This window comes from Bombina bombina, chromosome 1 (genome assembly GCF_027579735.1).
Source record: "Bombina bombina isolate aBomBom1 chromosome 1, aBomBom1.pri, whole genome shotgun sequence".
Classification (NCBI taxonomy): Eukaryota; Metazoa; Chordata; class Amphibia; order Anura; family Bombinatoridae; genus Bombina; species Bombina bombina.
Genome location: NC_069499.1, coordinates 1,015,925,207 through 1,015,947,381, shown reverse-complemented (window position 1 = coordinate 1,015,947,381; position 22,175 = coordinate 1,015,925,207). Strand labels below are relative to the sequence as shown.

At 39.6% G+C, this 22,175-nt stretch overlaps 1 protein-coding gene across 4 annotated transcripts in view; it reads right to left on the bottom strand.

Moving 5' to 3' along the window:
- ARHGAP40 (Rho GTPase activating protein 40) overlaps positions 1-22,175 on the bottom strand; it is a 403,388-nt gene that overhangs the window by 161,991 nt on the left and 219,222 nt on the right. For all 4 annotated transcript variants that reach the window (XM_053715527.1, XM_053715605.1, XM_053715649.1 and 1 more), the window contains one exon: positions 816-982. In XM_053715527.1, the coding sequence (XP_053571502.1) occupies positions 816-982 (167 nt within the window). The remainder of the gene's footprint in view (positions 1-815; positions 983-22,175) is intronic.

Here is a 22,175-nt window from a genome sequence, read left to right as displayed (position 1 = left end):
AAAGTTGCTTAAAATGGAATGCTCTATCTGAATCACAAAAGAAAAAAATTGGGTTCAGTGTCCCTTTAAATGTTCGTGATTCAGATATATCAAGCAAGTTTAAGAGACTATACCTTTTTACTTCTATTATCAAAATGACTTTGTTCTGTTGAAATCACTTGTTAAAAAGCATACCTAGGTAGACTCAGGAGCAGCACTGCACTACTGGGAGCTAGCAGGTGATTGGTGGCTATTATTGCACACATACTAACAAATTACAGCATTTTCTTTTTATATTTTTATGTCCCTTTAAAATAAAATGCCTTAAGGAAACAGATTTTATGATTTCTCTAGAATATAATGTCACATAAATGAAATTTCAGTTAAATGTATGAATTTTGAACTGAGCCCTGAGTAGGGTGTGTGTCACACTAGAGAGTGTTTACCAACAAAAGCAGCAAAGAAGGGAGGGGCTCAGCAGAGGAAAAACCTCTGAGAATTTGAGTTACATACAAATGTTAATGTGCTTCAAGTAGTGATATGATCAGTTTGCTAAATGGGACGAGAACTTCTTTAGCTGACCTAAGAATTATTTTGTCACTTGCGCAAAAATAAAAAATAAATAAAAAAACAGAAAATAATTCAGCTTTATCTTACAGAAATGACTGTGTACGAATAATTCAAATAGCAACGTAGCAGAGATGTCCAAATATTAACAGAGCGTCCATAAAATACCCTGGTACTGATTGCATCTGAAGGATATGCTGTGATGTGTGTATAATTTAAGCATCAGTAACATTGTGGAAAAGGCTTTTCACATTACCAAGGTCACTTACCCTCTGGGGTGCTGGCCTCGGAGGAGCTACTGTCGTCACCCTCTGATCCTTGAGTCTGTTTGATTGTTTCAACTTCTCGCCAGAAGTCGTTCATGTAGAGAGCATCAGGGTCCTGCCTGGAAGTGGTGGCTGCGGGCAGGTTCATTGTGCTCGAGCAGGAATGCAGGCTGTAATAAGGAAAGGAAGATTACTAAAGAGCGAGGCCTGACACACATCACACAGGCACCAAATAAAATCACTGTCAACCAACAGTGTATTTCTCTTGTAAGGTGTATCCAGTCCACGGATCATCCATTACTTGTGGGATATTCCGTGGACTGGATACACCACAAGAGAAATACATTTATCAGGTAAGCATACATTTTGTTTTTACCACTTAAAGGGACATTATACACTCATTTTTTCTTTGCATAAATGTTTTGTAGATGATCTATTTATATAGCCCATAAAGTTTTTTTTTTAGATAAATGTATAGTTTTTCTTATTTTTAAATAACATTGCTCTGATTTTCAGACTCCTAACCAAGCCCCAAAGTTTTATGTGAATACTGTCAGCTACTTTCTCCAGCTTGCTCCTGTTTGTGTAAAGGGTCTTTTCATATACAAAAGAAGGGGGAGGGGGGGAGTGTCTTATTTGCCACTTGCAGTGGGCTTTCCAGCTACCTTTTCAACAGAGCTAAACTGACAGCTTCTAAGTAAGTTTTTAAACAGTTTTATACTGGATTTTTATATCAGTATCTGTGCATATTATTCTTTATAGTAGTGTCTTTTACATGCAGTTATATGAAAATGAGTGTATACTGTCCCTTTAAAGGCAGACTGAGCAAGGCGGATAAAATCAATGAGGAAAAATATATCTGAAGATAGTTTTATATTTATAGGGACATGAAACCCAATTTTCTTATTTCATGATTCAGATAGAGCATGTGATTTTAAATAGCTTTCCAATTTACTTCTAATATTTCATTTGCTTTGTTCTCTTGGTATCCATTGTTGAAAAGGATACCTAGGTAGGCTCAGGAGCTGCTGATTGGTGGCTGCACATATATGCCTTATGTTATTGGCTCACCCAGAGTGTTAACTAGCTCCCAGTAGTGCATTGTTCATACTTCAACAAAGGTTATCGAGAGAATTAAGCAAATTAGATAATAGAAGTAAATTGGAAAGCTGTTTAAAATTGTATACTCTGTCTGCATCATGAAAGAAAACTTTTGGGTTTCATGTCCCTTTAAGATACATTATAGTCCAAAGGTTATTCATCCTGAAATAAGGAATAGTTTTGAATTGTGTAGCATACGGCTGTATATTCATGGCTGTAATGTTTAAATGTTTTGTTAAATTAATTCCATTAATCTATTCACAATGGTTTGCCCTCCCAGAGGTCACTGTAAGATTATTTTGCACAATCTAGAAGATATTATCACAGATTCTTCGCTGTTGCGGTTCTCAAAATTGTGAACTTCTGTCTGCAGAAAAAACATGCCACTTCTTCACAGCAAATCTGTTATAACAAACAACCGAATTTACCGCTACTTCAACCCTCAATACCAGCGTTGCGTTTGGGCTTAAAAAAAAACTAACACCTGCAAAAAAGCAGCGTTAAGCTCCCAACGCAGCCGCATTGTTTCCTATGGGGAAACACTTTCTAAGTCTGCACCTAACACCCTAACATGAACCCTGAGTCTAAACACCCCTAACCTTACACTTATTAACCCCTAATCTGCCGCCCCAGCTATCGCTGACCCCTGCATTACACAATTAACCCCTAATCTGCCGCTCCGGACATCGCCGCCACCTATATTATCCCTATGAACCCCTAGTCTGCTGCCCCCAACATCGCCGACACCTACATAATATTTATTAACCCCTAATCTGCCCCTCCCCAACGTCGCCGCCACCTAACTTCAAGTATTAACCCCTAATCTGCCGACCGGACCTCGCCGCTACTCTAATATATGTATTAACCCCTAAAGCTAAGTCTAACCCTAACACCCCCCTAAATTAAATATAATTTTAATCTAACGAAATAAATTAAATCTTATTAACTAAAGTATTCCTATTTAAAACTAAATACTTACCTGTTAAATAAACCCTAAACTAGCTACAATATAACGAATAATTATATTGTAGCTATTTTAGGATTTATATTTATTTTACAGGCAACTTTGTATTTATTTTAACTAGGTACAATAGCTATTAAATAGTTATTTACTATTTAATAGCTACCTAGTTAAAATAATTACAAAATCACCTGTAAAATAAATCCTAACCTAAGTTACAATTAAACCTAATACTACACTATCAATAAATTAATTAAATAAATTACCTACAATTACATACAATTAAATAAACTAAACTAAATTACAAAAAAAAAAACCCCCACTAAATTACAAAAAATAAAAAAAGATTACAAGATTATTAGGCTAATTACACCTACTCTAAGCCCCCATATAAAATAAAAAAGCCCCCCAAAATAATAAAGGTCCCTACCCTATTCTAAATTAAAAAGTAATCAGCTCTTTTACCAGCCCTTAAAAGGGCTTTTTGAGGGGCATGCCCCAAAGTAATCAGCTCTTTTGCCTGTATAAAAAAATACAACCCTCCCCAACATTAAAACCCACCACCCACAAACCCCTACTCTAACCCAACCAAACCCCCCTTAAATAAACCTAACACTACCCCCCTGAAGATCTCCCTACCTTGAGTCGTCTTCACCCAGCCGTGCAGAAGAGGACATCCAGACCGGCAGAAGTCTTCATCCTATCCGGGCAGAAGAGGACATCCGGACCGGCAGACATCTTCATCCAAGTGGCATCTTCTATCTTCATCCATCCGGCGCTGCGGAGCCATCTTCTTCCCAGCCGACGCAGATCCATCCTCTTCAACCGACGCCTACTCGCCGAATGAAGGTTCCTTTAAATGACGTCATCCAAGATGGCGTCCCTCGAATTCCGATTGGCTGATAGGATTGCATCAGCCAATCGGAATTTAAGGTAGGAAAAATCTGATTGGTTGATTGAATCAGCCAATCAGATTCAAGTTCAATCCGATTGGCTGATTGGATCAGCCAATCGGATTGAGCTCGCATTCTATTGGCTGTTCCGATCAGCCAATAGAATGCGAGCTCAATCTGATTGGCTGATTGGATCAGCCAATCGGATTGAACTTGAATCTGATTGGCTGATTGAATCAGCCAATCAGATTTTTCCTACCTTAATTCCGATTGGCTGATAGAATCCTATCAGCCAATCTGAATTCGAGGGACGCCATCTTGGATGACGTCATTTAAAGGAACCTTCATTCGGCGAGTAGGCGTCGGTTGAAGAGGATGGATCCGCGCTGGCTGGGAAGAAGATGGCTCCGCTCCGGATGGATGAAGATAGAAGATGCTGCTTGGATGAAGATGTCAGCCGGTCCGGATGTCCTCTTCTGCACGGATAGGATGAAGACTTCTGCCGGTCTGGATGTCCTCTTCTGCACGGCTGGGTGAAGACGACTCAAGGTAGGGAGATCTTCAGGGGGGTAGTGTTAGGTTTATTTAAGGGGGGTTTGGGTGGGTTAGAGTAGGGGTATGTGGGTGGTGGGTTTTAATGTTGGGGGGGTTGTATTTTTTTATACAGGCAAAAGAGCTGATTACTTTGGGGCATGCCCCGCAAAAAGCCCTTTTAAGGGCTGGTAAAAGAGCTGATTACTTTTTAATTTAGAATAGGGTAGGGACCTTTATTATTTTGGGGGGCTTTTTTATTTTATTAGGGGGCTTAGAGTAGGTGTAATTAGCCTAATATTCTTGTAATCTTTTTTTATTTTTTGTAATTTAGTGTTTGTTTGTTTTTGTAATTTAGTTTAGTTTATTTAATTGTATGTAATTTATTTAATTTATTGATAGTGTAGTGTTAGGTTAGGATTTATTTTACAGGTAATTTTGTAATTATTTTAACTAGGTAGCTATTAAATAGTAAATAACTATTTAACAGCTATTGTACCTAGTTAAAATAAATATAAATCCTAAAATAGCTACAATTCGTTATATTGTAGCTAGTTTAGAGTTTATTTTACAGGTAAGTATTTAGTTTTAAATAGGAATACTTTAGTTAATAAGATTTAATTTATTTTGTTAGATTAAAATTATATTTAACTAAGGGGGGTGTTAGGGTTAGACTTAGCTTTAGGGGTTAATACATTTATTAGAGTAGCGGCAAGGTCCGGTCGGCAGATTAGGGGTTAATACTTGAAGTTAGGTGGCGGCGACATATGGGGGGGGAGGGGCAGATTAGGGGTTAATACTATTTATTATAGTGTTTGCGAGGCGGGAGTGCGGCAGTTTAGGGGTTAATAACTTTATTAGAGTAGCGGCGGGGTCTGGTCGGCAGATTAGGGGTTAATAAGTGTAGGTAGGTGGCGGCGACGTTGGGGGGGCAGATTAGGGGTTAATAAATATTATGTAGGTGTCGGCGATGTTAGGGGCAGTAGATTAGGGGTTCATAGGGATAATGTAGGTGGCGGCGATGTGCGGTCGGCAAATTAGGGGTTAAAAATATTTATTATAGTGACGGCGATGTGGGGGGACCTCGGTTTAGGGGTAGATAGGTAGTTTATGGGTGTTAGTGTACTTTAGAGCACTGTAGTTAAGAGCTTTATATACTGGCGTTAGCCCATAAAGCTCTTAACTACAGCCTTTCCATGGGCAGTAGGAGTCTTGTCGGTAGGGGGTGTAACGCTCACGTCAGCCAAGACTCTAAATACCGGCGTTAGGAATATCCCATTGAAAAGATAGGATACGCAATTGGCGTAAGGGGATCTGCGGGAATGGAAAAGTCGCGGCTTGAAAGTGAGCGTTACACCTTTACCTGGCCGACTATAAATACCAGCGGGCGGCCAAAAGCAGCGTTAGGACCCCTTAATGCTGCTTTTGACGGCTAACGCAGAACTCTAAATCTAGGCGATACTGATTTAGAAAACGATCCTCTGCAAATCTATTCACACAAAATCAACCCCTTCTTAAATGGATACTAAAAATTAAAAAGTTCATGGTTAAGATAGAGCATACAATTTTAAAAACCTTTTCCATTTGCTTACATGATCAACATGTGCATTTTGTGATTGGCTGATGTGATAAGGGGGAGGGAAAATGGAATTAACTAAGAAATTTGGTAGAAAAAACTACTACTCATTTGGAATTCAAAGTAAATGTTATTGCACTGACTTTTTATTATGTATGTGTCAATAATGCAATTCTACTGTATTTAATGGTCATTAAAGTGCTAAGTTTCAAAAAGTTCGATGAATAGAAGATTGGAGTGGAACAAGTGCACAAGGAGCTGTGTGTGAGGAGGGAGAGGCAAGCCGTACCTACGTTATTGTTTTAGTTAAACTATTTCAATTATTTTTATTAAAGTAATTAATATTTTTCTCCTTCCAATAAAATATAGTAGAGAAGCTGTCCAAATATGACAAATTTACATATTAAACAGGAGTAAGTTCATCTTGCAATCATTTTTATAATTATTTATCTACTAGGCGGTAAGCCTGCACAGAGGGCAGTCTATGTTTAAAAAATACAAACCCCCAAGCTAAAGTTGCAAAAAATAAAAAAGTTAAATTACAGAAAAAAATAAACAAAGCTATCCAAAATAAAAAAATGAAACCTAAAAACAGAATTTATGCTTACCTGATAAATTTCTTTCTCTTGCGATGTATCGAGTCCACGGATTTATCCAATACTTGTGGGATATTCTCCTTCCCAACAGGAAGTGGCAAAGAGAGCACCCACAGCAGAGCTGTCTATATAGCTCCTCCCCTAACTCCACCCCCAGTCATTCGACCGAAGGCTAGGAAGAACAAGGAGAAACTATAGGGTGCAGAGGTGACTGAAGTTTTTTATAAAATATACTACCTGTCTTAAATAGACAGGGCGGGCCATGGACTTGATACATCGCAAGAGAAAGAAATTTATCAGGTAAGCATAAATTCTGTTTTCTCTTGCAAGATGTATCGAGTCCACGGATTCATCCAATATTTGTGGGATACCAATACCAAAGCTTTAGGACACGGATGAAGGGAGGGACAAGACAGGTACCTAAACGGAAGGCACCACTGCTTGTAGAACCTTTCTCCCAAAAATAGCCTCTGAAGAAGCAAAAAGTAAAATTTGGAAAAAGTATGAAGCGAAGACCAAGTCGCCGCCTTACAAATCTGTTCAACAGAAGCCTCATTTTTAAAAGCCCATGTGGAAGCCACTGCTATAGTAGAGTGAGCAGTAATTCGTTCAGGAGGCTGCTGGCCAGCAGTCTCGTAAGCCAAACGGATTATGCTTTTCAGCCAAAAAGAAAGAGAGGTTGCCATAGCCTTTTGACCTCTCCGCTTTCCAGAATAGACAACAAACAATGAAGATATTTGACGGAAATCTTTAGTTGCTTGTAAGTAGAACTTTAAAGCATGAATCACATCTAGGTTGTGCAACAGACGTTCCTTCTTGGAAGAAGGATTAGGACACAGAGAAGGAACAACAATTTCCTGATTGATATTCCTATTAGAAACAACCTTAGGAAGAAACCCAGGTTTGGTACGCAAAACCACCTTATCCGCATGGAAAACAATGGAATGCATAGGTTCAAACGGAACCCCTTGAAGAACTTTAAGAACAAAATTTAAACTCCATGGCGGAGCAACAGGTTTAAACACAGGCTTGATTCTAACTAAAGCCTGACAGAACGACTGAACATCTGGAACATCTGCCAGACGTTTGTGTAAAAGGATAGACAAAGCAGATATTTGTCCCTTTAAGGAACTAGCTGATAATCCTTTCTCAAATCCTTCTTGGAGAAAAGCTAATAGCCTAGGAATCCTGATCTTACTCCATGAGTAACCCTTGGAATCACACCAGTAAAGATATTTACGCCATATCTTATGATAGATTTTTCTGGTGACAGGCTTTCGAGCCTGAATCAAGGTATCAATGACTGATTCAGAGAAACCACGTTTTGCTAAAATCAAGCGTTCAATCTCCAAGCAGTCAGATGCAGAGAACATAGGTTTGGATGCTTGAATGGACCTTGAATCAGAAGGTCCTGCCTCAGCGGCAGAGTCCATGGTGGGACGGATGACATGTAAACCGGGTCTGCATACCAAGTCCTGCGTGGCCATGCAGGTGCTATCAGAATCACCGAAGCTCTCTCCTGCTTGATTCTGGCAATCAGACGAGGAAGGAGAGGGAATGCTGGAAACACATAGGCTAGGTTGAAGGACCAGGGTATTGCCAGAGCATCTATCAGCACTGCCTGGGGTTCCCTTGACCTAGACCCGTAACAAGGAAGTTTGGCGTTCTGACGAGACGCCATCAGATCTAATTCTGGTGTGCCCCATAGCCGAATCAGTTGGGTAAACACCTCCTGATGGAGCTCCCACTCCCCCGGATGAAAAGTCTATTGACTTAGGAAATCCGCCTCCCAGTTCTCTACTCCTGGGATATAGATTGCTGAAAGATGGCAAGAGTGAGTCTCTGCCCATCTAATTATTTTGGAAACCTCTATCATCGCTAGAGAACTCCTTGTTCCCCCTTGATGATTGATATAAGCTACAGTCGTGATGTTGTCCGACTGAAATCTGATGAATTTGGCCACAGCCAGTTGAGGCCACGCCTGAAGCGCATTGAATATCGCTCTCAGTTCCAGAATGTTTAATCGGGAGGAGAGTCTCCTCCTGAGACCATAAACCCCGAGCTTTCAGGGAGTTCCAGACTGCACCCCAGCCCAGCAGGCTAGCATCTGTCGTAACTATGATCCACTCTGGTCTGCGGAAACACATTCCCTGAGACAGGTGAACCTGTGATAACCACCAGAGAAGCGAATCTCTGGTCTCCTGATCCAGATCTATCTGAGGAGATAAATCTGCATAATCCCCATTCCACTGTTTGAGCATGTATAGTTGCAGTGGTCTGAGGTGTAAGCAAGCAAATGGAACTATGTCCATTGCCGCTACCATAAGTCCGATTACCTCCATACACTGAGCCACTGACGGCCGCAGAATGGAATGAAGACCTCGGCAGGTGTTTACGAGTTTTAATTTCCTGACCTCCGTCAGAAATATTTTCATTTCTACCGAGTCTATCAGAGTTCCTAGGAAGGAAACCTTTGTGAAAGGGAAGAGAGAACTCTTTTTTATGTTCACCTTCCACCCATGAGACCTTAGAAAAGCCAACATGATGTCCGTGTGAGACTTGGCTAGTTGGAAAGTTGACGCTTGAATTAAGATGTCGTCTAGATAAGGTGCCACTGCTATGCCCCGCGGTCTTAGAACCGCTAGGAGGGACCCAAGCACTTTTGTGAAAATTCTGGGAGCCGTGGCCAACCCAAAGGGAAGGGCCATGAACTGGTAATGTCTGTCCAGAAAGGCGAACCTGAGGAATCAGTGATGATCTCTGTGGATAGGGATGTGCAGATACGCATCCTTTAAGTCCACGGTGGTCATATATTGACCCTCCAGGATCAGTGGCAGAATAGTCCGAATAGTCTCCATCTTGAAAGACGGGACTCTGAGGAATTTGTTTAGGATCTTGAGATCCAAAATTGGTCTGAAAGTTCCTTCTTTTTTGGGAACTACAAACAGGTTGGAGTAAAACCCTTGCCCCTGTTCCGCTCTTGGAACCGGGTGAATCACTCCCATGGTATGTAGGTCATCTACACAGCGTAAGAACCGTGGCCGGACTGTTATCCGACTGACGCTTTTCCGACGGACATTTGTCCGACGGACAATATTCCGAAAGACATTTATCCGGCTGCTGGGTGGGAATGAAGCTTAAAAATCACGGTTTTATAACATTTTTAATAGTGGACTGACAAAAGACAATTAAATCAACTTATATATAACATTTATAACATTTTTAATAGTGGACTGACAAAAGACAATTAAATCAACTTATATATAACATATTAATTATAATATATAATATTATAATTATAATAATTATATTATGTGTTAAAAGTACATCGTGAGGGTAGGGACCCATGGATAGGTTCCCAGAGGCGGTTGCGGCGCCAGAGTCACTGATTGTAACAGAAAATTTTGGATCGTATCTGCCCTCGGCCGAATGTATCTTGATTTATTTAAGTAAATCTTATATATTATGTGCTATTGCCTTTAAAAAGTCTAATCTTGAGTATTCACTGTATTTTTCTAAAACTTTCATTATCCTGTTGTTTATGATTTCATATTTTTTTTTGGGTTTTCTCAGTTCAACTCCAGAATCAATTTTTTCAATTGTTAACTCCCATTCTGCTTGTTCTTTTCTTATTTTTGAAACTAGTCTGCAAATGCTTGGGTGGGTTATAGACATTCGTTGGTCAAATGCTCTGTGCCATCCTTCTAGAGAGTTGTTTGTTCTAGGTAACCCTAGTTTTGTTCTTTCAAAAGTGTTCCACATCGTAATATCGAAAGTAGGTTTTCTTCTTGTACCTTCTTGTAGTTCGCCAATCCAGGTTTTTTCAAAATAATTTAAAAATTCAGATAAAATGTTACTGTTTTGTTTTTCTATTGATTTTACAAAGTCATTAAATGTTTCAACTACATCTTCCACTGGCACAAATGCTAATGCTTCTAAGCATTTTATGATCAGAGCATTTTTTTCATTATTATACCATATTTTTAAGCCCAAAGATTGTATTTTTCTCCACAGGCATTGGGAAAAATGGAAAAAGCATCCATAAATTATTGTATTTTGTAAAAAATTTGTCATGCAATTTATTGCTGCTCTTTCAAAATCTACAGTAATTGATATAGGATTGATATCTGGATTTTTTTCTTTTATAATACTAAAAATTAAATTATAAGTTTCCTGATTTTTATTTTTTGATATGCAGTATACTAATGGTATGGTATGGTTATCTTCTATTAAAACATGTATTGTATACAACTGAAAACCTAAAGGAGCTGAGTCAAATGTTCCGTCACAGAGCCAGTGTTGTTTTTTTGAAAGAAGATCTACATTTTTTTTAGTAGACAGAATGATTAAATTTTCACTTTCGTGCATGATGAAATTTTCTCCTCTGGTTGTTTTTCTTAAATCATCATTTAAAATGTTTCTATTTGGTGTTGTTCGATGTCGACGTACCATTCTGGCAAGAGTTTCTTTTTTAGGTAGAGCTCCTGCTGCTTCAAGGGGGAAATTAGATGTGCAATTTTGTATTATGCTTGATGTTACTTCTTCTGAATTTTTAGCAACTTCTTTTATTTTTTCAATTGTTTTCATAGATAAAATTCTTGCTGCATTAGGTGGATGTGAATGATTTGATGCATCTTTTTCAATTATATCATTAATGGTTTTTAGCCTTCCTCCACAAAAACCTTTTTTTTCACATCTCCAATATGTGACATTTTCTTTTTTTTTGTCTACAATGTATGCATAACCTTCATATAACATTTTTCTTCCTCCTTTACACGTCTTTATGAACTCCATTTTTTTAATTTGATGTTTTTTTTTAAATTTATTTATTTAAGTGTTTGTGTTGTTTTTTTTACCTCAGTAGCCACAATATATATTTAAATTTTCCGCTTTTATACTGATGACAATTATGCAATTACGTGATTGCGTGATTGTGCTGTTCGGCGTGCAGTCGGAAGCAGTGTATTTCGGACATATGTCTGACGGACGAATGTGTTTCGGCATTTTGTCCGTCGGAATTTTGTCCGAGCACCGTAAGAACACCTCTCTTTTTGTCTGGTTTGCAGACAATTGAGAAATGTGAAATCTCCCCCTTAGGGGGGAATCTTTGAAGTCCAGAAGATATCCCTGGGAAACAATTTCTAAAGCCCAGGAATCGTGAACATCTCTTGCCCAAGCCTGAGCGAAGAGAGAGAGTCTGCCCCCTACTAGATCCGGTCCCGGATCAGGGGCTACCACTTCATGCTGTCTTGGAGGCAGCTGCAGGCTTCTTGGCCTGTTTACCCTTGTTCCAGGCCTGGTTAGGTCGCCAGGCTGACTTGGATTGAGCAAAATTCCCCTCTTACTTTGCAGCAGGGGAAGCGGAAGCGGGACCACTCTTGAAGTTCCGAAAGGAACGAAAATTATTTTGTTTTATCCTGAGGGAGGGTATGGCCCTTACCTCCAGTGATGTCTGAAATAATTTCCTTCAGTTCAGGCCCGAATAGGGTCTTACCTTTGAAAGGGATGGTCAAAAGCTTTGATTTTGATGACACATCAGCTGACCAGGACTTAAGCCATAACGCTCTATGCGCTAAAATGGCAAAACCTGCATTTTTTGCCGCTAATTTAGCCAATTGAAAAGCGGCATCAGTAATGAAAGAATTAGCCAGCTTAAGAGCCTTAATTCTATCCAGAATATCATCTAATGGGGTCTCCCCCTGGAGAGCCTCCTCTAGAGCCTCGAACAAAAAAGCAGCTGCAGTAATTACAGGAACAATGCATGCAATAGGTTAGAGAAGAAAACCTTGATGAACAAAAATTTTCTTTAGGAGACCCTCTAATTTTTTATCCATAAGATCTTTGAAAGCACAACTGTCTTCAATAGGTATAGTTGTACGCTTAGCTAGTGTAGAAATAGCTCCCTCTACCTTAGGGACCATCTGCCACGAGTCCCACATGGTGTCAGATATGGGAAACATTTTCTTAAAAGTAGGAGGGGGAGCGAACGGTATACCTGGTCTATCCCACTCCTTAGAAACAATATCCGCAATCCTCTTAGGGACTGGAAAAACATCAGTGTAAACAAGAACCTCTAGGTATTTGTCCATTTTACACAACTTCTCTGGAACCACAATAGGGTCACAATCGTCCAGAGTCGCCAATACCTCCCTGAGCAACAATCGGAGGTGTTCTAGCTTGAATTTAAAGGCCGTCATATCAGAGTCTGTCTGAGGGAGCGTCTTTCCTGAATCAGAAATCTCTCCCTCAGATAGCAAATCCTGTACCCCTACTTCAGAACATTGTGAGGGTATATCGGATACGGCTACTAAAGCGTCAGAAAGCTCAGCATTTGTTCTTAATCCAGAGCTATCACGCTTCCCTTGCAACCCAGGCAGTTTAGATAAAACCTCTGTGAGGGTAGAATTCATAACTGCCGCCATGTCTTGTAAGGTAAATGAATTAGACGCACTAGAAGTACTTGGCGTCGCTTGTGCAGGCATAACTGGTTGTGACACTTGGGGAGAACTAGATGGCATAACCTCATTTATTTCTGTCTGAGAATCCTCTAGCGCTACATTTTTAAGTGCTACAATATGCTCTAAAATTTATAGACATATCAGTACAAGTGGGACACATTCTAAGAGGGGGTTCCACAATGGCTTCTAAACATATTGAACAAGGAGTTTCCTTGATGTCAGGCATGTTTAACAGGCTAGTAATGAGACAAGCAAGCTTGGAAAACACTTTATTCAATGTAAAACAACAATTTAAAAAAAAAAAAAACGGTACTGTGCCTTTAAGAGAAAAAAACATGTAAACGTTCTGCAAAACTGCTTAAAAATGCACCAAATCCTTCAAATGTTTTACAGTATATGTAGTAAGCCTTAGTAAGGTTGTACCACCAGTAAAAAATGAAATTAACCCCTTAATACCAAAACCGGATTGACAAGAGTAAAAAAAACGGAATAAATACAGTAAGCACCTTGCCACAGCTCTGTGGCGCCTACCTGCCCTTAGGGGTTAAATTTGAGGTAATAAAGCTTCGTTTTGGCCCCAAAACCACTTCAGGACCCTCCAGTGTTGCAGCTTGCTGTCCAGAATGAATAAAAACTGTGCATCTAAGGCGCAAAATTAGGCCCCACCCACCTCTTACACGATGTCTGTTGGGCCTTAGAGTGACACCTCAAGTGATAAAAACAGCCATGTGGGATGTAAATCCCAAAAATAAGCCAAATGAACCCTCTCAATAAAAAGTCCCAAAACGTTTAATCCAATTTCCAAAAAACGTTTGCTATATATAAGTGTCAACCAGCAGAGTAACTTAGCCCTTATGTAAGCTTGAAATACTACCAAAGTGTTTGATTACAGCTTACCCTTACCCTCATGGGGAAAATGTCAGCCCTTTTCTGGAAATATCACAGTCTTTCTAGAAAAAAATGACTGAACATACCTCAGTGCAGCATAGCCTGCAAAACCGTTCCTCAACTGAAGTTTCCTGTACTCCTCAGCCTCTGTGGAAACAGCAATGGGTCTTAGTTACAAATGCTAAGATCATCATCCTCTAGGCAGAAATCTTCATCTTTTTTCTGCTTGAGAGTAAATAGTACACACAGGTACCATTTAAAATAACAAACTCTTGCTTGAAGAAAATAAAACTAATATTTTGTCACCACAATCACTTTACCCTTCCTTATTGCTTAGAGCCGGCAAAGAGAATGACTGGGGGGAGGAGCTATATAGACAGCTCTGCTGTGGGTGCTCTCTTTGCCACTTCCTGTTGGGAAGGAGAATATCCCACAAGTATTGGATGAATCCGTGGACTCGATAGATCTTTCAAGAGAAATCCCCACCAAAATAAAAATACCCCCTAATCTTTTTTAAAACTGTGCAACTTAAAAATGTGAAATAGACTGTATATATTAAGTACAGGTTATCACTATTATATATTTAGTAGGCGATAAGCCTGCCCAGAGGGAACTCTATTTAAAATTACTGAAAAAAATATAAGAAATTATCAAAAATAAAAAAAATTCAACCTAATCTAATATCCCTATAAAAATAACCCCCCCCCAAATAAAAACACCTTTTGTAGCGCATTGCCCTAAGTTAAACAGCTCTTTTACCTAAAATAAATACCAATTACCCTAACAGTAAACCCCCCCACCCAACCAACCCCCCAAAATAAAAAACCTAACCCTAAAAAAACCCAAGCTACCCATTGCCCCTAAAGGAGCATTTGTATGGGCATTGCCCTTAAAAGGGCATTCAGCTCTGTTACTGCCCTTAAAATGGCAATCAGCATTAAATCCCTAATCTTAAAAAAAAAAAAAAAAAAAGACTAAGCCTCAAATAGGTACTCACCGTTCCTGAAGTCCGGCAGTGAAGGTATTCCTTCCAGACCGCTCCATCATCTTCTATCTTCATCCGGAGTGAAGGCCGGCGCGGAGCGGTCTTCCCCAATGCGCGGATCCGGAGCGGCTGTCCTCAGCGGCGTGGAGGCTCCTCTTCATCCGATCTCCGGCGTACACTGAAAATTGAATGCAAGGTACCGCATTCAATTTGGGGTAACTTGCAAATCATACTGATTTGTTCAAGTCTGAAATTAAAGTACATAGCACCCCACCACTCTCTTTATTATATAACCCAGCGACAATTTTTAGCTGGCTTATTCAGAGAAAATATAATTCCTGTACCACTATATATAGTAGTGCCTTAGTACACCCCTCTTTCTCGTTGTTTGTAACTTGCATTCCTATTGGCTGAAATTTTGAATTCAGCCAATAGGATTAGAGCTACTGAAATCCTATTGGCTGTTTAAATTAGCCAATGAGATTTTAGTAGCCCTCATCCTATTGGCTTATTTCAAAATTTCAGCCAATAGGAATGCAAGGTACCCCAATAAATATGGGGTACCTTGCATTTAATCTTCAGTGTGCGGCGAACGATCCCATAAAGAGGAACCTTCATGCCGCTTTGGACCACCGCTGCTGAAAACCGCCGCTGAGGATTCGTGCATCGGGGAGGTCAGCTCATCACCTCCGCTCCGGTTGAAGATATGATGATGGAGCTGCCTGGAAGAAGACCTTCTCCACCGTTCTTCAGAAATGGTGAGTACCTATTTGGGGGTTAGACTCAAGATTTTTTTTTTTTGTGTGTGTTTTTTTTTATTTTTAAGATTAGGGATTTAATGGGCTTGTAAAAGAGCTGAATGCCCTTTTAAGGGTAGTAAAAGCGCTTCAAGGGATACTGAACCCACATTTTTCCTTTCATGATTCAGATAGAACAGCTATTTTAAGCAACTTTCTAATTTACTCCTATTATCAATTTTTCTTTGTTTTCTTGGTGTCTTTATTTGAAAAAGCATGAATGTAAGCTTATGAGCCGGCCAATCTTTATTTCAGCACCTGGGTAGTGCTTGCTGATTGGTGGCTAAAATGTAGTCACCAATCAGCAAGCAGTACCCAGGGTGCTGAACCAAAAGTAGGCCGAATCCAAAACTTACATTCCTGCTTTATCAAATAAAGATACCAAGAGAATGGAGAAAAATTGATAATAGGAGTAAATTAGAAAGTTGCTTAACATTGCTGCTCTATCTGAATCATGAAAGAAAAAAATTAGGTTCAGTATCCCTTTAAGGGAAAGGAAAGAGAGGTAGCAGTCGCTTTCTGACCTCTCCTCTTACCAGAATAGACAACAAACAAGGACGATGTTTGTCTGAAATCTTAGTTGCTTTTAAATAGAATTTTAAAGCACGAACCACATCAAGATTGTGTAACAGCCGTTCCTTCTTAGAAACTGGGTTAGGACACAGAGAAGGAACAACTATTTCCTGGTTAATATTCTTATTGGAAACCACTTTTGGAAGGAAACCAGGTTTGGTACGCAAAACAACCTTATCTGTATGGAACACCAGATAGGGTGAATTACACTGCAAAGCAGACAACTCAGAAACTCTTCGAGCAGAAGATATAGCTACCAAAAACAAAACTTTCCAAGATAATAACTTAATATCTATGGAATGTAAAGGTTCAAACGGAACCCCTTGAAGAACTGAAAGAACTAAATTGAGACTCCATGGAGGAGCCACAGGTCTATAGACAGGCTTGATTCTGACTAAAGCCTGTGCAAACGCTTGAACGTCTGGTACTTCTGCCAGACGCTTGTGTAACAGGATAGACAGAGCAGATATCTGTCCTTTTAAGGAACTAGCTTAGCTGACAAACCTTTCTCCAATCCTTCTTGGAGAAAAGACAATATCTACAACTAACACCACATACTCTTTACCACCCCCGTGGAGATGCTACTTGTTCAGAGCGGCAAAGAGAATGACTGGGGGACGGAGCCAGAGGGGGAGCTATATGGACAGCTCTGCTGTGTGCTCTCTTTGCCACTTCCTGTAGGGAATGAGAATATCCCACAAGTAAGGATGAAGCCGTGGACAGGATACACCAATGTTGGAGAAAACAAATCTAGTTAAACCTAATACAAGTATACAGTATATTATAGTCGCATATGGTGAATCTCAGGTTTTCCATTTTTAATCAACAAGTTTAATAATACAACCAGGGTAAATTAATCTCCTTAAACTATAGAGGCCACTGTTGGGTCTTATCAAACTGGGCAAAGACTATATAGAGAAGGGAATTGTATATCAGGTAAGCAAAAATATGAATAATAGTAGTATACCTCGAAAGGGGGGGGGGACTATAAATATAATGCTAGAATAAAATGCCTATAATATCAATTTACGGGTAAGTTACTAGGATAAAATTTCCAAAGTTTACTACATAAACTAGTACCGGGGGGGGGGGGGCGGATCAAGCCACAATGACCGCTACCTATCTAGTTGAAGCCAATTGGACTTATGGCAGAGTAGTGTTTCAGTATCTGTGGGATATAATAAAGGTTTCAACCCTAGGGAGAGAAAATTAGTAGTACTCCTCGCCATGCTCAAATCTTTAATAAAGAGGGTAGCATACCCACTAGGTGTTTTCCACATATGGTATTAGATAAATAAACTATCGTAAGAGAAATAAGGAGTAGCGTGCTGTATGTATCATATATAGAGAAACATATTTTAGAAAAACATAGCAAGCGATAGAAGTAAGGATATATTCTATATTGTATATTACAACCCTATTAAACTCTTTGGAGAATCCCCCATGAAACTATCAGGCTTTGTCATGGCTGTACAGAATAGCACGGTGGAAGTAGCCCTCGCATCATAAAATAACATTAGGGGGCAAGCTGGTTTATATCTATATTCTAGGTTATCCACTCTTACTATTTAAACATATCTATATAGAAGTGTAGGGCCATTATATAAATTAGGATGACCACCTCATTAAGGAATTATTAAAGTGTGCCTATACTTTACCCCTCTAAGGAATAGTCTAAGCTGACCTACAACTGTATACTCAACACTACAGAAATGGAGCCATATAGGTTCCATAGAAGGTGATGCATATTTAAGATAATCCAGTATTCGATCATAGGGGTATGGGTCCTATACCCTACAACAAAAGACAGAGTTTTCACCATTTTAGCTTAAAATAGCCTATAACTGTCATAGTAATATGCATTGACTCACAAAGGTTTTGTGGTCCTTGATTTCAAAAAGTACAGCCAGGCATAGCGCGCACTAGCAATACCTACACATTGTAATAAACATTGCTTACAATAAAATATTAGCTGTAGAGATAAGTCACTCCCTGACAGATAGGAAGGCAGCCCATTGTAACTGTTCTTTACGCATAGGGTAGTCATCTAACAACACTGGATCTAGTGAATAATGTAACAGAAACTAGATATTAAACTAAAATGTGTAAAATGTGTTGAATATACACCAAAACAATGTTGGTTCTCAATAGGTAGTATAATATCCGGCTTAGATAAGCAGCTTCACCTGACCAGTGGGCATACATATCGACTAAGGTGTACTGTAAATACGCTAGCATAATAAATATAAACCTTCAACATAAAAATGAGGTTGTTCTGGTGGATACTATATAGATACAAAAATCTTATTGTTCTGTAAACGTTAGAACTACGCACAATTACTAACTATTGCCTAGGGTGAAAGTCTCAACCGAATATCGTCAGATTCACATAACAAGTATGGGGTGTCGCTGTTTATATCACAAAGTGATTAGTTCATAATCTGATTCTCACATGTGTATGGCCAGGAGAGACAATGAGCAAACCAGTTGAGGTTTGAATCTAGCCAACCCCAACTTGCCTTAGCAAAGGATTCCATATGTTTAAGCTTATGAAATGTTAAATCAAAATGAAGAAACAGTACAATATATACCTTGATTTCTGAGCATTACATGGTACATGGCAATTAAAAGAACCAGTGGGCCTGCTTATAAAAATAATATTACCAACTAACATATAGTGAACTATAGCTAAGCTCAGCGCAAAAACGTTATCATGAAATGTTAAAACCTCTCCACTCCTTGCTTTGTTTATAATCTGTTTAGTTCCATATAATTATCCAGGTAGTATAGCAGACCCACACGTATCAGACAAATCAGGTCAGACAATCAAGTCTCTATGAAGAGTGTAAAAACACATAAACATCAAGGAAGGGCATATATGACTTTAAACTAAAAGTTGTGCCAAAATGAACATATGAGAATTATTCTATTGAGGAGAATAAACACAGCTAAACTAAGTGGTAGAAATATAAACAAAAGAACTTGAGCAAGTTAGTGTAACACATACACAAATAGTAGGTATATTAAATCAGACTAGCAAGTGATCTTGGAGAGTGTAAATTATGGGCCATTCTATTATAATGCAAAGGGCCTCAAATGAAAACAAACAAAAAACAAACAATACCAGCAATAGGGTTGTGTCCATACATATCTAGTTCAGATAGCTCCGATCACAACATTTACAACCTCTCCCCAGTCCACGGTATTTTAACCTACGCCAGTTTTTTTATGAGGCATAGAGGCCGATTGAATCCATTTCAGGGACCCTCTGTACGGCATGTGCGGATGAAGACTCATCAGCGTATGTAATGTCCGCTCCAGAAAAAGAGGCGAGTGTCTGGGATGTCGCCAGGCATCGAGATAGCTCTATCTCCAACTATAGGTGTCCCTGAGCCTTAGAATTCCAAACAGTCGAGTTGTCTCCTGGAGCGGTGTAGCCGACTTGATCCGATGCTTCATATGTAGCACGCTGGGCAGTGAGGCTTCTCGCTGTGTACAGTCCGAATTCAATGTCCGGTCTATCCAGTCGGCTTGCTGCTGTCATGGGTATTGTTTCTATATCACTCCAGGTATCTCTAAGAGCAGTTGGTGGGTGCCGGGGTCCCAGAGCATCACCACCTTTGGAGACAGTTGTGGAGGTAGATGTGTAAGCACCAAGGTCTGAAGGCCTTACTTCGGCGGGTTGGAGAGCCCTTTGGAGCGTGAGTTTGACTGTAACTCGACAAGCATCTAGAAGGTTGCTTATCTCCTGTATAATAAAGGATGCAGATTCCATGCTACTGTTGCTCAGGGATTGTCGTTGTTGGAGGTAATACAGTTCCAATAAGCCAGACTCCCCACACTGAACGCCACGTGGAGGAACAAAATGGCAACCCCTGAGATCTCAGATCAGCCAAATAAGCTTTAGTACCTTGAAATTCTGTCTGCAGAGTGCTTCTCACTTAAAAGGTAAGTGGCCCGATCCCTGGAGCCTAGAAATTAACTGGTCACAAGTGTTAGAACGATCGGCAAACTTGTTCTTGTATATATAGCTGGAGCTATTTTAATGTGCGGCCATTCAGCTTCAGTTTCGGCTCCGCCCCAGATTCATTTTTTGTAATTTAATGTTTGGATTTTTTATTTTAATTGTAATTTACTAGTAATTGGGGTTAATTTAGGGGGTGTTAGGTTAGGTAATTGGGGTTAATTTAGGGGGTGTTAGGTTAGGGGGCTTAGTAATTAAATTACGGCTAGATTTAGAGTTTTGCGGCCAAAGGGGTGCGTTAGCTACGCGTGTTTTTTTCCCCCCGCACCTTTTAAATAACGCTGGTATTGAGAGTTCCCTGAAGGGCTGTGTTAGGCTCCAAAAAGGGAGCGTACAGGCATATTTACCGCCACTTCAACTCTCAATACCAGCGTTGCTTACGGTAGCGGCTAGCTGGAAAAACGTGCTCGTGAACGATATCCCCATAGGAAACAATGGGGCAGTTTGGGCTGAAAAAAAACCTAACACCTGCAAAAAAGCAGCGTTCAGCTCCTAACGCAGCCCCATTGTTTCCTATGGGGAAACAGTTTCTAAGTCTGCACCTAACACCCTAACATGTCTAAACACCCCTAACCTTACACTTATTAACCCCTAATCTGCCGCCCCCGCTATCGCTGACCCCTGCATTTTATTATTAACCCCTAATCTGCCCCCCCCAACGTCGCCGCTACTTTACCTACACTTATTAACCCCTAATCTGCCGACCGGACCTCGCCGCCACTATAATAAATGTATTAACCCCTAAACCGCCGCACTCCCGCCTCAAAAACCCTATAATAAATAGTATTAACCCCTAATCTGCCCTCCCTAACATCGGCGACACCTAACTTCAAGTATTAACCCCTAATCTGTCGACCGGACCTCGCCGCTACTCTAATAAATGTATTAACCCCTAAAGCTAAGTCTAACCCTAACCCTAACACCCCCCTAAGTTAAATATAATTTTAATCTAACGAAAAAAATTAAATATTATTAACTAAAGTCTTCCTATTTAAAACTAAATACTTACCTGTAAAATAAACCCTAATATAGCTACAATATAACGAATAATTATATTGTAGCTATTTTAGGATTTATATTTATTTTACAGGCAACTTTGTATTTATTTTAACTAGGTACAATAGCTATTAAATAGTTATTTACTATTTAATAGCTACCTAGTTAAAATAATTACAAAATTACCTGTAAAATAAATCCTAACCTAAGTTACAATTAAAGCTAACACTACACTATCAATAAATTAATTAAATAAATAAATTACCTACAATTACCTACAATTAAATAAACTAAACTAAATTACAAAAAAAACCCCACTAAATTACAAAAAATAAAAAAAGATTACAAGAATTTTAAGCTAATTACACCTACTCTAAGCCCCCTAATAAAATAAAGCCCCAAAAATAAAAAAAAATCCCTACCCTAATCTAAATTAAAATAGTTAACAGCTCTATTACCTTACCAGCCCTTAAAAGGGCTTTTTGCGGGGCATGCCCCAAAGAAATCAGCTCTTTGCCTGTAAAAAAACGCAATACCACCCCCCAACATTACAACCCACCACCCACATACCCCTACTCTAACCCAAACCCCCCTTAAATAAACCTAACACTACCCCCCTGAAGATCTCCCTACCTTGAGTCGTCTTCACTCAGCCGAGCAGCGATGGACCAAAAGAAGACATCCGGGCAGAAGAGGACATCCGGACCGGCAAACATCTTCATCCAAGCGGCATCTTCTATCCTCATCCATCCGACGAGGAGCGGCTCCATCTTCAAGACCTCCGGCACGGAACATCCTCTTCTCCCGACGACTAGACGACGAATGAAGGTTCCTTTAAGTGACGTCATCCAAGATGGCATCCCTCGAATTCCGATTGGCTGATAGGATTCTATCAGCCAATCGGAATTAAGGTAGGAAAAATCTGATTGGCTGATTGATCGGAACAGCCAATACTATGCAAGCTCAATCTGATTGGCTGATTGG